General features: G+C 33.4%; 1 protein-coding gene across 3 annotated transcripts in view; it reads right to left on the reverse strand.

Annotated features, from left to right (window-relative positions):
• Positions 1 to 16,511, reverse strand: part of Kul (Kuzbanian-like) — a 314,434-nt gene that overhangs the window by 193,045 nt on the left and 104,878 nt on the right. For all 3 annotated transcript variants that reach the window (XM_089094817.1, XM_089094816.1, XM_089094818.1), the window contains exon 3: positions 15,148 to 15,289. In XM_089094817.1, coding sequence (XP_088950943.1) covers positions 15,148 to 15,289 — 142 coding nt within the window. The remainder of the gene's footprint in view (positions 1 to 15,147; positions 15,290 to 16,511) is intronic.

Below are 16,511 nucleotides of genomic sequence, written 5' to 3' on the forward strand. Positions count from 1 at the left end.
AGTGATTAAATTCTATATCAAGATCCATTTCTCGGATATATAGGAAAAAGTTGACAAAATCTAAGTGTTAGGGTTATTTATCAACATCTTTTGTCAGATACATCGAATAAAATTGACAGAATCTAAGTGTCAGAGTGAATAATTTTTTTTTATCATAATCCTTTGTCAGATACATCAAATAAAATTGACAAAACCTAAATTTCAGATTGAATAAAAGCTTTAACTACAACCTTTATCGGATATGTTGGATAAAATTGACAAAATCTAAGTATCAGAGTGACTAAATTCTATATCAGCATCCTTTTCTCGGATACATAGGATAAAATATCGGACAAAATTGACAAAATCTAAGTATCAGATTCATTAAATTCTATATCAACATCCATTTCTCAGGTACATGGGATAATATTGACAAAATCTAGGTATCAGAATGAATAAATTCTTTATCAACATCCGTTGTCGGATATGTCATTATGTCATTATGAAAAAATTGTAAGTAATAAAGTAAGTAAGTAAGTAAGTAACAAACTCTTTCTTGAATTCACCTCTTAGATACAAAATACAGAAATTTAATTCAGGAAATTATTAAAAAAAATTGAACAAATTCTTTATTAACATCCATTATCGATTGAAGTCGCTTCCTAGACAGGCAATACAGCAATTTCACAAAATCTAAGTATAAGAGTGATTAAATTCTATATCAATATCCATTTCTCGGATATATAGGAAAAAGTTAACAAAATCTAAGTGTTAGAGTGAATAAATTTTATTTATCAACATTTTGTCAGATACATCGAATAAAATTGACAGAATCTAAGTGTCAGAATGAATATTTTTTTTAACAAAATACTTTGTCATATACATCAAATAAAACTGACAGAATATAAATTTAAGAAGGAATAAATGCTTTAAAAAAATCCTTTATCGGATGTCGGATAAAATTGACAAAATCTAAGTATCAGAGTGACTAAATTCTATATCAGCATCCTTTTCTCGGATACATAGGACAAAATATCGGTTAAAATTGACAAAATCTAAGTATCAGATTGATTTTTTATCAACATCTTTTATCAGTTACAACAATTATAATTAACAAAATCTAAATATCAGAATGAATAAATGCTTTTTCAGCATCCTTTGTCGGATATGTTGAATAAAATATGCAAAGTCGACATAGCTTTATTTCATTTTTAAGGTTAATTTAGACGAAGTTACGTGCACGCAAGTAACCTCGTCACTCTGATACTTAGATTTTGGCAATTTTATCCAACATATCCGATAAAGGTTTTTGTTAAAGCATTTATTCATTCTGAAATATAGATTACTTCATTTTTATTTGGTGTCTCTGATAAAGGATGTTGATATAAAAAATTTGTTCCCTCTGACAGTTGGATACTATCAATTTTATTCGATGTATCTGACAAAATATGTTGATGAATAAAATTTATTCACTCTAACACTTAGATTTTGTCAACTTTTTCCTATGTATCCGAGAAATGGATACTGATATAGAATTTAATCACTCTTAAACTTAGATTTTGTGAAATTGCTGTATTGTCTGTCTAGGAAGCGTCTTCAATCGATAATGAAGGTTAATAAAGAATTTGTTCAATTTTTTTCATAATTTCCTGAATTAAATTTCTGTATTGTGTATCCAAGACAAGAATTCATGAAAGAGTTTGTTACTTAGTTACTTACAATTTTTTCATAATGACATAATGCAATGTCCAGAAACGGATGCTCATATAATTAGTGTATTCAGTCCGATAGCTATATTTTGTCAATGTTATCCCATATATCTGAACATTGTATTCTTCTATAGAATTTTATCAATTTGATGCTTGGATTTTATTAATTTTATCAGATACTCTATTCTGTGTATCCGAGAAAAGGATGCTGATATAGAATTTAGTCACTCTGATACTTAGATTTTGTCAATTTTATCCAACATATCCGATAAAGGTTGTAGTTAAAGCATTTGTTCATTCTAAAATTTAGATTTTGTCAATTTTATTTGATGTATCTGACAAAGGATGATGATATAAAAAAATTATTCACTCTGACACTTAGATTCTGTCAATTTTATTCGATGTATCTGACAAAAGATGTTGATAAAAAAAATTTTTCACTCTGACACTTAGATTTTGTCAACTTTTTCCTATGTATGCTAGAAATGGATGTTGATATAGAATTTAATCAATCTTATGCTTAGATTTTGTGGAAGTGTTGTGCTGTCTGTATAGGCAGCGACTTCAATCGATAAGTAATACCAATAGAGAATTTCTTCAATTTTTTTCATAACTTCCTGAATAAAATTTCTGTATAGTGTATCCAAGAGGTGAATACAAGAAAAAGTTTGTTACTTACTTACTTACTTACTTACAATTTTTTAATAATGACATAATGAAATATCCAACAATGGATGTTGATAAAGAATTTATTCATTCTGATACCTAGATTTTGTCAATGTTATCCCATGTCTGACAATAGATATATGCAAATTCCTTTTCAAACATATCCGATGTTTTAATAGACATTCTAAACGTTTGATATGCTAGCTTACTCTAAAAATAATGAACACATAACAATGTAATATTTTTAATGAAATAATGCTATGTAGAATATTAATACAAAAATATATTATGATACATTATTAATATCAACGAATAACTTTGGACATTTTGAATCTGTTCCATAAAATAGTTCACCATGTTCTCTCTTGATATTGTAGCTATTGTCTTCTCTTAGTTCGTAATCAGTAGAATAATCATTATTCTATTTAGAATCATACACAATTTTTACTTGTGTCTTATCAACATGCGCAATATTCTTCTCGTCTTTGGTATTATTTGATTAATTGGCTGTTTTATCAATGGCAGTCACGTTTGCTGGTGCTTTGTTTTTCATCGATTCGTCTTTACATTTCATATTTATATTTTTTGCCAATACCCTTTTTATTTTTCTGGCAATTTCACTGTCTATTATCACATTATTCTTACACAGGAAACAGTTTCGGCACGTAGATAAGATATGGTTTACGATATTAGAAGAAGAGTAGGCCTTTCTTTTTTTGACCCTCCGTTGAATACTAATTTCCGAAGGCTGACAATAGGATGTATGAGTAGGTAATGTGCTGATTGCAGCATTAGTGTGGAGTTGTCCTCTATCATAAACGATTATCTTTATATTGGTATTCTTTTTTAGTACAATCATCTCTGGAGATCTGAATCTCGCATATCCACCAACATAAGAGTTGAATTTTTTCGGTATTCCAAAAAATTTAATTCCTTACTGCCATGACAATGCATGCATACATTTCCAATAGTGCTACCACTTGTTCTTGTTTCATAATTTAAATACTTCTCCTTGTCGGCATTCAATGCTACAATAACCTTGTTATGTGAACACTTTATTAAAATGCTCCATCTTCACTTTTTTTTAAAAGATAAGACTTATGTGTTTATCGTTCCACTGCGTAAAAAATACTGATTTAATACATTCAATAGACTAGGTAGTGTCAATAACCCGACATAGAATACCAGTGGGAAAGCCACATCGTGTCTTTGACCAATCATAGAGTACAATTGTTAGAGCCGTAAGCATATTTTGTCATTTTAAGATACGTACAAAAAAAATTAAAAATAAATAAAGTTGAATAATTTCGAGGTTTAAAAAAATAGTTTGTTTTTATAAAAAAAAAATTGAATTAGAACCATCAGTCCTCATCATTATGAGTATTCAAAACTGGACTAAGTTTCACATTTGAACTAGAGAATTATATTTTCCATAATTTTCCTACAGAAAAATATGAGTTTACTGTCAAAAACCCTTATTAGCTCAGATTTTATAGGAATAGTTTTATTTTTCAATCCAAAAATATACTTAAGTTTCACATGTGAACAAAAAGGACTTATTTCTCATAATTTTCTTACAAAAAACTATAGTTTACTTACAAAATACCCTAATAGGTCTTAGTTTACTGAAATAGTTTATTCTTCAATCCATAACTAGACTTAAGTTTCACCTCTGAACCAGATAATTGTATTTTCCATAATTTTCTTACAAAAAAATAGAGTTTACGATCAATAACCCTTATTAGCTCAGATTTTATAGAAATAGTATATTTTTCGATCCATAACTGGACTTAAGTTTCACCTATGAGTCAACGAAATGTATTTTACGTAATTTTCTTACGCAATACTAGAGTTTACGTTCAAAAACCCTTATTAGCTCAGATTTTACGGAAATAGTTTATTTTTATAGGTTTCAGACAACACATACCTACGAAAGACTAAGAAACCTAGCTAATAAAAGCCAGAAATAGCAAATTAACCATACTAAATCATAAGTTTCAGACAACACACAATTACGAAATACTAAGAAATCTGGCTAAGAAAAGTCGGAAATAGCAAATTACACAGCCCAAATCATAAGTTTCAGACAACACACACCTACGAAATACAAAGAAACCTTAGCTCAGAAATGCCCGAAATAGTAATTTACTTACCCCAAATCATAAGTTTCAGACACACACACCTACGAAATATTAGGAGACCTAGCTCATAAAAGCCGGAAATAGCAAATTACACATCTCAAATCATAAGTTTCAGACAACACATACCTATGAAAGGCTAAGAAATCTAACTCAGCAAAGTCAAAAATAGCAAACTACACATCCCAAATCATCAAGTTTCAGACAACACACACCAACGAAAGACTAAGAAATCTAGCTCAGCAAAGTCAAAAATAGCAAACTACACATCCCAAACCATATGTTTCAGACAACACATACCTATGAAAGGCTAAGAAATCTAACTCAGAAAAGTCAAAAATAGCAAACTGCACATCCCAAATCATAAGTTTCAGACAACACAAACCAACGAAAGGCTAAGAAATCTAGCTCAGAAAAGCCCGAAATAGTAATTTACATACCCCAAATCATAAGTTTCAGATAACACACACCTACGAAATACTAGGATACGTAGCTCATAGAAGCCAGAAATAGCAAACTACCCATCGCAAATCAAAAGTTTCATAAAATACACACCAAAGAAATACTAATATAACGAGTTCAGTAAAGTCAAAAATATCAAACTACATATCCCAAATCATAAGTTTCAGACAACACACACCAACGAAAGGCTAAGAAATCTAACTCGGCAAAGTCAAAAATAGCAAACTACACATCCCAAATTTATAAGTTTCAGACAACACACACCAACGAAAGACTAAGAAATCTAGCTCAGAAAAGCCCGAAATAGTAATTTACATACCCCAAATCATAAGTTTCAGACAACACACACATACGAAATACTAGGAGACCTAGCTCATAAAAACCAGAAATAGCTTCTAATCTGTTTAACTCTTTTTTTTCTCCACCTTCATACGATCCAATTCGCAAATGTTATCCAGCTCTATTTTTCCCTATTATTCAAATAAGATCATTCGTACAGTCCAATTCGCAAATGCTAAACCCCCTTTTTTTCTCCACCTTTATACGATCCAATTCGCAAATGCTAAACCCTTTTTTTTAGAGCTATGATCGCAATGAATGGTACTTGTTATCAGAAAAAACGTCAATTGCCCAAAAAAAAAAAAACACGCCATGCTGAATGTGCTTCAAAAACCCATCTGGTTGAAAACATGTTTGTTATCGTTAACCATTTCCAAAGATTGATATTGTTCCAAATTTATAATAAATATCTCGCTTTTTTGCAATGTGCACGTGAAACCACACTGTATATTCTTGTAGGCGTGAATGTATGGTTGAATGTATGGTTGAAACTGTGCACACCCTTACTACTAATTACAATAAATAACCGAATCAAACTCAAAACGAGCAGAAATTAAAATAAGTTTGGCTCAAAGCCCCTATGCCTTCCCAAGGCCAGAACATGATTTGCACTTTACTGAAAAATACAAATGAGTATGCATTTTCAGTTTTATATACATATACTGATATTTAGTAATCAAAATGTTAATATTATTTGATTTATTAATGTTATAAAAGCTAAAACATTTATATTTTTTCAGTAAAGAGCAAATTATGTTCTGGCCTTGGGAAGGCATAGGGGTTTTGCGCCCTACTCATATTATTATCAGCCCACTTTGAGTTTGATTCAGTTATCTATTGTAATTTTTGTTTGTTTTGGGTTTCATTTATTTATCGATGCTGATTTGTTATATTTTCACGCTTGCTAAATTGTTTTATATCATTTTGCCACATTTTTTGTTTAATGGAATTATTTACTTGTCTTTGAAAAACCTATTTTGTGGAAAAGTTTTTTTAATTAGTTTCTGTTCGTTTTATATTGACATACTCTATTCAGAGAAAAAGAAATAGTACTTTAAGTATTTTCGTTTTTTAAGAATTTATAGTTTGGCCCGATATTTGTTTGTTTCAAAAAAATTTTCAGCAATTTCTGAAATAATAAAACCTTTTAAAAATCAGGACACAAATAGTACTGTTTACTTTATTTTCCTCTTCTGGTTGACCTCAAATAGTAAACTTGATACCATTCGCAAAAAAATCTGTTTACTTTCTTTAATAGCTTGGATACACTTACGCTATTTTGATTTGGTTAAATTTTAAGAGCACAAGCAGCCCCGAAAGTTTGAACATTATACCCTCAGTCGTTCTCGGGATACTGTTGAGATGCCTTATTGGGAATTAGCATAAACACAGTGCATTTTGATTTAATCTTATGGCAACATTCAGCTTTTAAACATAAAGTCAAATGAACGGGTGGGCGTGGGAGGGGGATTAGTTTCCCTCAAAACACTTTCAACTATTAAAAAGGGCACTAGCCCTCTCAATTTCCAATTGAATGAGCCCCTTTTGAAGTTTTTGCGACAACTCTATCATTAAAAACCTTATATGGCCCCAGGGCATAAATTACAACCTTCGCCCTGGGGACCTTGGGGGGTTGTCATCCTTAAATACATAATTTCCAGAACTTTCAACTACGTTGAACAAAATGGCTATCTCTAAACTTTGATTGAACGTGTTTGGGAAAAGGCTGGGCGTGAGAGGGGGGTTCATTGCTCTCCACTCACTTTCGACCATTAAAAAGGGAAATTTCAATTTTCAATCAAATGAGCCCCTTTTGAAATTTCTACAACAACTTTATATGCCCCCAGGGCATAACTTACAACCCTTGCACTGAGGGCTCTGATGGGGTTCTCATCCTAAAAGACCTAATTTCCAGAACTTTCGACTACGTCGAACAAAATGTATATCTCAAAATTTTGATTGGATGTGTTTGGGGAAATGCTGGGCGTTAGAAGGGGGTTAGTTGTCCTTCAATCACTTCTGACTATTACAAGGGCACCATCTCTTTCAAGTTCCAATTGACTGAGCCCTTTTTGATGTTTTTACAACGTAGCTTTCTATAAAAACTTGGCATGCCCCCAGGGCATAACTTACAACCCTTGCCCTGAGGCTTGTGGGGGGGGGATGGGTTGTCATCCTTAAAGACCTAATTTCCAAAACTTTCAACTACGTTGAATAAAATGGCTATCTAAAACTTTTGATTGGATGTGTTTGGGGAAAAGGTGGACGTGAGAGGGGGGTTAGTTGCCCTCAAATCACTTTCGACTATTAAAAAGGGCACTAGCCCTTTGAATTTACAATCGAAGGAGCCCCTTTTCAAGTTTCTACGACAAAGATTTCAATAAAGACCTTATATGTCCCCTGGGCATAACTTATAACCCTTGCCATGAAGACTTTGGGGGGAGTGTCCTGCTCAAAGGTATAATTTCCTAAACTTTAAACTGCATGGAACAAAATTGATATCTAAAAATGTTGATTGGATATGTTTGGGGAAAAGGGGGTCGTGAGAGGGGGGTTAGTTGCCCTCAAATCACTTTCGACTATTAAAAAGGGCACTAGCCCTTTGAATTTCCAATCGAATGAGCCCCTTTTCAAGTTTCTAAGACAAATATTTCAATACGGACCTTATATGTCCCCAGGGTATAACTTATAACCCTTGCCCTGAAGGCTGTGGGGGAGTGTCCTCCTCAAGAAAATAATTTCTATCTGGAAATCCACTACGCTGAACAAAATGGATATCTCAAAATTTTGATTGGATGTGTTTGGGGGAATGATGGGCGTGGGGGGGCTAGTTTCCCTCCAATCACTTTCGATTACTAAAAAGGGCACTAGCCCTTTGAATTTCCAATCGAATGAGCCTTTTTTGAAGTTTCTACGACACCTCCTCAAAAACATAATTTCTATCTGGAAATCAACTACGCTGAACAAAATGGCTATCTCAAAATTTTGATTGGATGTGTTTCGGAAAATGGTGGGCGTGGAAGGGGAGTTAGTTGCCTTACAATCACTTTCGACTATTAAAAAGGGCACAAGCCACTCCAATTTCCAATTGAATCGGCCCTTTTTGAAGTTTCTACGACAACTTCTTCGATACGAATTGCCCTGCTTTAAAGGAAAAAAATAATAAATGATATATTGTGCCAACATCGTTCTTATATGCCCTCAGGGCATAACTTAAAACCCTTGCCCCGAGGGTTGTGTGGGAGTGTCCTCCTCAAAATCATATTTTTTATCTGGAAATCAACTACGCTGAACAAAATGGCTATCTCAAAATTTTGATTGGTTGTGCTTGGGGGAAAGATGGACTTGGGGGGGGGGGGCTAGTTGCCCTCCATTCACTTTCGACTATTAAAAAGGGCAATAGCCCTTTGAATTTCCATTCGAATGAGCCTTTTTTGAAGTTTCTACGATAACGCCTTCTATAAAAACCTTATATGCCCCCAGGGCATAACTTAAAACCCTTGCCCCGAGGGTTGTGGGGGAGTGTCCTTCTCAAAAACACATTTTCTATCTGGAAATATATGACGCTGAACAAAATGGCTATCTCAAAATTTTGATTGGATGTGTTTGGGGGAATGATGGGCGTGGGGGGGGGGCGAGTTGCCCTCCAATCACTTTCGACTATTAAAAAGAACACTAGCCCTTCGAATTTCCAATCGAATGAGCCTGTTTTGAAGTTTCTACGACAATACCTTCTATAAAAAGCTTATACGCCCCCTGGGTATAACTTACAACCCTTGCCCTGAGGGTTTTTGGGGAGTGTCCTCCTCAAAAACATATTTTTTATCTAGAAATCAACTACGCTGAACAAAATGGCTATCTCAAAATTTTGATTGGATGTGTTGGGGGGAATGATGGGCGTGGGGGGGGGCTAGTTGCCCTCTAATCACTTTTGACTATTAAAAAAGGTCCAATTTCCTAATGGATAAGTCCTTTTCGAAGTTTCTACGGCAATTTCTGCGATACAGAGTGCCCTGTTCTAAAGAAAAAAAAAATAATAAATGTTACATTGTTCCTACATAGTTCTTATATGCCCTCAGGGCATAACTTGAAACCATTTCCCCAAGGGTTTTAGAGGAGTCTCCTCCTGTGGACACTGACCACTGCAGTGATGAAAATATTATACTTTAGTAACAAAATCACGAAAACTACAAAATAGAATTATTGAAACCAGGCCATCCAGAACGCATTATATTAAATAATTAAACTGACCGCCTCTATATATTGAATATTTAATTAAAATATACCTGCATAGATACGGTTCATCTCGTTGAGGCTAAGCTGATAATCTCCGAATGAACATACAAAACCGGTTTCATTACAGATCAAGAACCAAGTGTGGTCGCTATAACACGTAAGTACCCAACTCGTAATTAAGAGGTTTTCAAATTGCATGTCAAACTTATGGTTTCAGTGCATCGACCATCAAACAATTCATGTGTCATATATTATTCTAAGGCTTCTTTTTTGAAGATAGATTTTTTTTTTTTTTTTGAAAAAACAAAGAAAATTTCTTCCTGTTCGTAGTATTGAAGTTTCAAAAGCTGAAAGGCTTCATATAATATTCATGTTGAGAGATCAAAGACCAGTATTAATTATGCACCGGTGCCTTTCTAAATTAGATAACTGCTGCTTCAAGATAATACCTGTCCAGAGGAAAGTGGATACGAGGGTTCCTCCCATAGAAGAACTTTCAGAATCACTTGCCTTTCCCTATAGTTTCAGAGAATGTATACCGGAAAAAATTGATAACAATTATAGGGCAGTCCACTCCCTTCTCCTTTGAAGTTCATAAAATATATGCAAAATAGAAAAATTACTCTGAAATGGGTTCTATTATGGTTTCTTGAATGATATTTTACGAACACCAAGATTTAACTAGCGCTAATTTTAGCCAATCAGAATTTTTCTGCCAATCACAAAATGGCACAAAAAGTCTAATTGGCTGAAATGAGCGCTAGCCAGACTTAAACATTAGCAAAAGTTAATTGTGAATTTTACGAGATCCGTATAAGTTTCGCAGAAGAAGCGTCAAACTGAAATACCCAGATCTACTGACAAGACCGTATCCAGGAGGGTAGGGGATTTGACTCCCCCCCGAAATGTTTTCCCGAGTGGCAAAAACATAACAAAAATGAATATAAATAAGTTTTTGATGCGATTTTTAAAGTTTTTTTGTAAACCCTCCTCCCCCCGTAAAAAATCCTGGATAGTGCCCTGTCTACTGATATACTTCAATACTTTCAGGTCCGCTATTACGATAAATATCAACGACCGTTAATCTCAGATAAGTATAGATTGAGTGACAAAATCCTAACGGATTTACTTCAACACAACCAAAATAATTTGAAAACTAAGTATTAGGCTAAGTATTACTTACTGAAATTTGTTGATGGATAATTAAATATATTCTATATTTCTTCTATTGTTATTTGTTTTGTTTCCCATGTCGGTGTCACCTTCCGTGCACCCTTTCCCAGCATTTGTTTTTTTTTTTTTGCCCTGTCTTTTCTTTCTAGTTTGTAATTCTGTTTTTTCTATTTATTCATTCACTTTTTGTAAAAGTTGAAGAGTTAAATTCTTCCGTTCGTTACACCCAAAATTACGAGCCCAGCTCTCCGTTGGGAGCATATTAATTGTTCATCATAGTTGAAAGGCCCAATAACTATGCCTTCGGGTATAACATGACCCCCCTCCCCGCACAGCCTTAGGGAAAAGGTTTTTAAGTTATAAATTTGCCCATTGTTAGCGCATAGTATTTGTTATTGGGATGTATGCATACATTTTCGGATGGGGGGGGGGCGAGTTCTCTGCTGGGAGTTTTTCCACGGGGGAATTTTTCATGGGGAGGGAAGTTTGCATGGAGCGAATTTGTCAGGGGAAATTATACACTGGGGGAATTTGCGAGAATTCTTATACAAAATTCTTTTTATATGTCTTGCTTTCTCTTTTTCGTCTCAATTTTACGCGCGGAGCGGTTAAGAGTAATTGTCCGGGGTAAATTTTCACTGGGATTGAATTGTCTACAGGACATTTCCGTGGGGAGTGGGTTTCTCCGTAGAGGTAGGGCCAGATTTCATGGTATTGTTTAAAAAAAACGATTAGAAATTAAAAAAAAAAAAAATTTCAATTTAAAGTAAGGAGCAACATTAAAAACTTAAAACGAACAGAAATTATTACGTATATAATGGGGGTTGCCCCCTCCTCAACACCTCAATACTTACACTAAATTTTGAATGTTGAGGAGGGGGCAATCCCCTTTATGTACGTGATTATTTCTTCTCGTTTTAAATTTTAATGTTACTCCTTACTTTCAGTTGAAAGACTTGTTTTTTTTTTATTTAATTCCAACAAAGGACACACTTACTTTACTAAGGATATACATATACCTACTTATTTAACCGTAATAAATTTCAGGAAGCTGAGCAGCCTCGATGCGCAAAATGGTGCTTTCTTTCCCCTTCGTGCACCCTTTCTATAAATCTTCACAAACAGGGAAATTCCGCAACTATTCCATGGTGTATCTCCTTTAGTCCATAATAACCATTCATTATGTCTAGACTACTATTTTTACTGTTGAAGACCGAAGGAAGCACCGCTTTGCAGAATTGCTCTTGAAACTGGGACACTATTTAAATAGTTCCTTCATAGTCCCTAAACAATAGCATATCTCAGAATTTTCGATCAATAGTATTTGGGTCCTATTCAGGCCAAAATTAGTTAACTGTTTTAAAAGTTGCACCAACAGGTCTCTTGGGCATAAGCCAGAGTCGCAGATGCAGCCAGTCCATAGGTCTACCCAGCGGCGTAGCAAGGTCTTGTGAAACCCGGGGCAGAATTTCAACTTGTCAACCCCCCCTCACCCCCCACCCCCAACCAAAATTTAAATATTGTTGAGTCATATTTGTTTATTGTAGAAATATGCAATTAAAAAAAGCTATTTGAAGTGTTTGAATTAAGGAGTGAAAGGAAAAGTAAATTGCGTGCTGTATAACATTGGTATGTAAACATTTTAATGTAAATAACTTACATGCATCAAAGCAAAATACAATATTATTATAAATATTAAGATTATAACTGCAGTAGGTTATCAAACAACACCATTTTAATTCGTGGCTTACATTAAGTAAGGCTAAAATGGGCATGGGCTTTTATTATAAACGTTTTAAGAGGATATACAAGAATAGCTCTAGCTTTCGTATTTAACTATAGGCCTATCCATGTTTTTTTGTGCTTTTACTTCAGACACCTGTATGTACATATATATATATATATATATATATATATATATATATATATATATATATATATATATATATATATATATATATATATATATATATATATATATATATATATATATATGTATATATGTATATGTATATTATATATATATATATATATATATATATATATATATATATATATATATATATATATATATATATATATATATATATATATATATATATATATATATATATATATATATATATATATATATATATATATATATATATATATATATATATATATATATATATATATATATATATATATATATATATATATATATATATATATATATATATATATATATATATATATATATATATATATATATATATATATATATATATATATTTATATATATATATATATATATATATATATATATATATATATTTGCACGAAGTTAACAGAATGTACTGTATTTAAAACCCATGTTTTCATTCAGAACCTCTTCTTTCTAACTTCGTTTCCTACAAACTTGGAAATAGCCTCATCGCAATCTATATTTTTTGCTATACCGTTTTCAAAGGATAGTATGACCAAGTTTGATAGTTAAGCACTGTTCATATTAGAAAGGACACGACTGCTAAGAGACTCGAATTCAGAAGCTTTTCTATCGCAAGAAGTAACAGAGACAAATAATATCAGGTAAGACCTTAATACTAAAGTTAGATTTGGAATAGATTCTGGAAGCTCTTATTCAGCTATAAACTGCAGTAGTCTCAAAGATATTTCACTTCAGAGCCACTCCTTCAGGAACGTTTGCCGCTTGTAAAAACCTCCTCAGACATGGGATTTCATTTAACATATCTTCTGAAGATATTTCTTCGTAATTCTCAACTAAACAGTCCACTAATTTTAGCACTTTAGTTTCTGAACTCTTTAGCAAGTTCCTGGTCCCCAAGATAGCAAACCGAAGTGGTATTTTTTTCCATGCCTTGGCAACGCGTGTTGATTTCTTGTTGAAGCGTGTCGATTCACTCTAACATCGACATCTTTAGTTCTTCTTCCAAAGTTAGAGGCTCATCTGCAGCTTTTTCTCCGGGCATCAGTTGCTCTCTTCTAATATTTCTTCGTTTGGCTAGGGGAATGTCCATCTCATCACAAATAGCTTTTGGAAATCCCATTGCTTTTTCCACAAGACCATCTCTATTATCATTCAAAAAGGCCTTTAAGCTCCTCATTTTGATGAGGCTCTTTTCGAAACTTATTTCAACAATTTGCAGGTATTTTTTGGTGTGGTTGACTTCTTCAAGGACACTATTCCATAAACATAAAAAACACAAAAATGAGAAATCTCACATCGAAGTCAACAAAGTTTGAGCTGCTCCTCTAGTGTCGAGAGTTTCTGAAGAGTCACAAAGTTTCTCAATGGTATCAACGATCTTTTTAAACCATTTAAATACTGGCTTAACAGCTTCATAGTGAGCACTCCACCTGGTTTCTGCAAGTTGTTTGACGGTAACTTCAACATTTGCCAAGAGGATATTTTATCTGTGTGTTGCATGAGAAAAAAACATACAACCTTTCCAAAGTACCAAAAAACGTCACACAGGAAGGAACTGTAGCAAAAGAGTGCACTCCGCCAAAATTTATTGAATGGTTGGCACAAGGTACAAACAATGCTTTAGGATTAAGCTCACAAATCCTAGCTTGTACTCCTGAAAGTACTCCAGCCATTGTCGGAGTGTTGTCGTAGCCCTGCCCTCGGTAAACTGCTACATCCAGACCATCTTCTTTAATCGTATTTAAAATATCCTGTGTAATGTCCACGGGTGTTTTCTCTGTAAGCTGATAATAGCCTAAAAATGACTCCTGTACTTCAAATTTCTTGTTCTCAATGTGCACGTAACGAATGACTTTACTCATTTGATCAATGTGCTAGGAATCGGGCGTGATGTCAAACATTATACTAAAATACTTATATATAAAAATCATATTTCCAGACAAAATCTGCCAATAGATTTGAAAACTGCCAAGTAGCATCGCTACTTTGCTACCCCACTTTTTGCACTGCAGGCCCTAATCAATCATAAGTCCTTTGAGGCCAATTTTTGTCATCCATCCAGGGCTGGCACCCGGGGCGGTCCACCCCCTTCCTACGCTACTGGATCTACCCCTTGCCACTTAACCAAGAGTACAGAAGAAAGTTTATATTGCGACGGGGGGAGAGACGTTTTGGAGAAGGGCAGAAGAACCATATTTATCTATAATATGAAAGGGGAGAGTCAGAGTTCTTGCTTTGCTTTGGCTTATGGGGACCCAAGTATTAATGTATAAGAAAAATAAAACACTGCATAGCTTTTTGATTCCATCAACCTTCCAACGGGCAAAACTACAAGTTACTTTCAAAGTTTAGCCAATTCGCCACTAAGGAATAAGAGGAAACCTATGAATCGTGAAATTTGTATACTTTTGCGGAAGAAAATGTGTTTCATTCTTTTACGTAACTAGCCTTCCTCTAAAAATTTGATTTATGATTTCTAAAATGTCCAATTTGTCCATTTTTTGAATTGACTTACCTATTGAGTGCATTAAAGCGAATTCTAATTTCATTTCTATCTTGTCTATTGTCTCTTCTAAATCGTCGATGCTGTTCAGTGATGTCAGTATGGTTGTAAAAAACAGGCTCAAAATGCCGGATGAAATCGTTCAGTATAAGCCCTATAAAAAAGTGAAACTTAATAAAATATTGAATTAGTAATTCAGACAAGTCAAAACTCTGTTCACGTTTCTTTGACTTAATGAAATATCTTTTACCCCTCTCCATATGGATCCGCAGTTCTTATCTTCTAAAAATATCCAAACATTCTTGACCCAAATGCTGCCGTTGAAGCATGCCGTCAAAAAAAAAAAACGTGAAAACATGAAACGAAAAAAACATGAAAACGAAAAAACGTCGAAATATGCATAGAAACTACCGTTTCTATGCATAATTTCTGTTTATCAAAACTAAACCGTCTTTGAAAAATGAACCGTAATTTCCGTTTATCAAAACTGAACAGCCTTTGGACAGCGGTTCTGTCAATGGTCCTGACACAGTAATCTGTTGAAGTTGTGATGTATTTTCAATTGTTTACTTTTTGTCTTTAATGTTTTATATTTTTTTATTATTGTTCCGTCATCTTGTGTTTTGTATAACGGGTTTTAAATAAACGCACCCCGCATTCAATAAGCTTATTGCAATTAATTTTTGGCGTTTAATATGCAATTACATGCGTTTTATAGCGCTTATGAAAACCCTTTAAATTAGTTATTTGCTTATTGTCCGACAGAGCTCAATAAGCTGCAATTCGTTCTTTTCTAGATAGAAAATTCTCTGTGCATTTATCTATCAGCTTAAATTAGAAATTTTCCTGTTTGTACCTGTCTTAAAAGATACAATGAAGCTGCAAAATTTTTAACTCAAAGCTGCAACATAGGTTTTTTTTATTTCAATAATAATTTTTTGTACAATAGGAACACCACGAGTGTATAAAGAAAGTTAGACCACTTGACTTCGACAATTCCTTCCAATTTTCAAATTACATGTGGAATATTAATTTCCTGTCCAAACGGCATTCAATAGAGCATAATAATTACGCTAATTCAACAAGCAATTTTGATTAATTATAATGAGCTATATCGAACAATCACCATGGACCTACTAATTTGCAATAGACTATAAAAAATTTGCGTTTTTTGCGAGCACTTGTCAGTTGGGTATCAAAAGGTCGTATCTCCATAATTGTAAATTTTCAGAAGAGTAAATAAAAAACCTCACAACTTTTTTGTTTTCCCCCAAATAACTGTAAAACAAAAGCAGATTGATATGTATAATCAATACATATCAATTTTTTTTTACAGTTATCTGAGGGGAAATAAAAAAAAAAGTTGTGATGTTTTT

Source organism: Artemia sp. Qi Xiang Cuo, chromosome 9 (assembly GCF_049724085.1).
Source record: "Artemia sp. Qi Xiang Cuo chromosome 9, ASM4972408v1, whole genome shotgun sequence".
Classification (NCBI taxonomy): Eukaryota; Metazoa; Arthropoda; class Branchiopoda; order Anostraca; family Artemiidae; genus Artemia; species Artemia sp. Qi Xiang Cuo.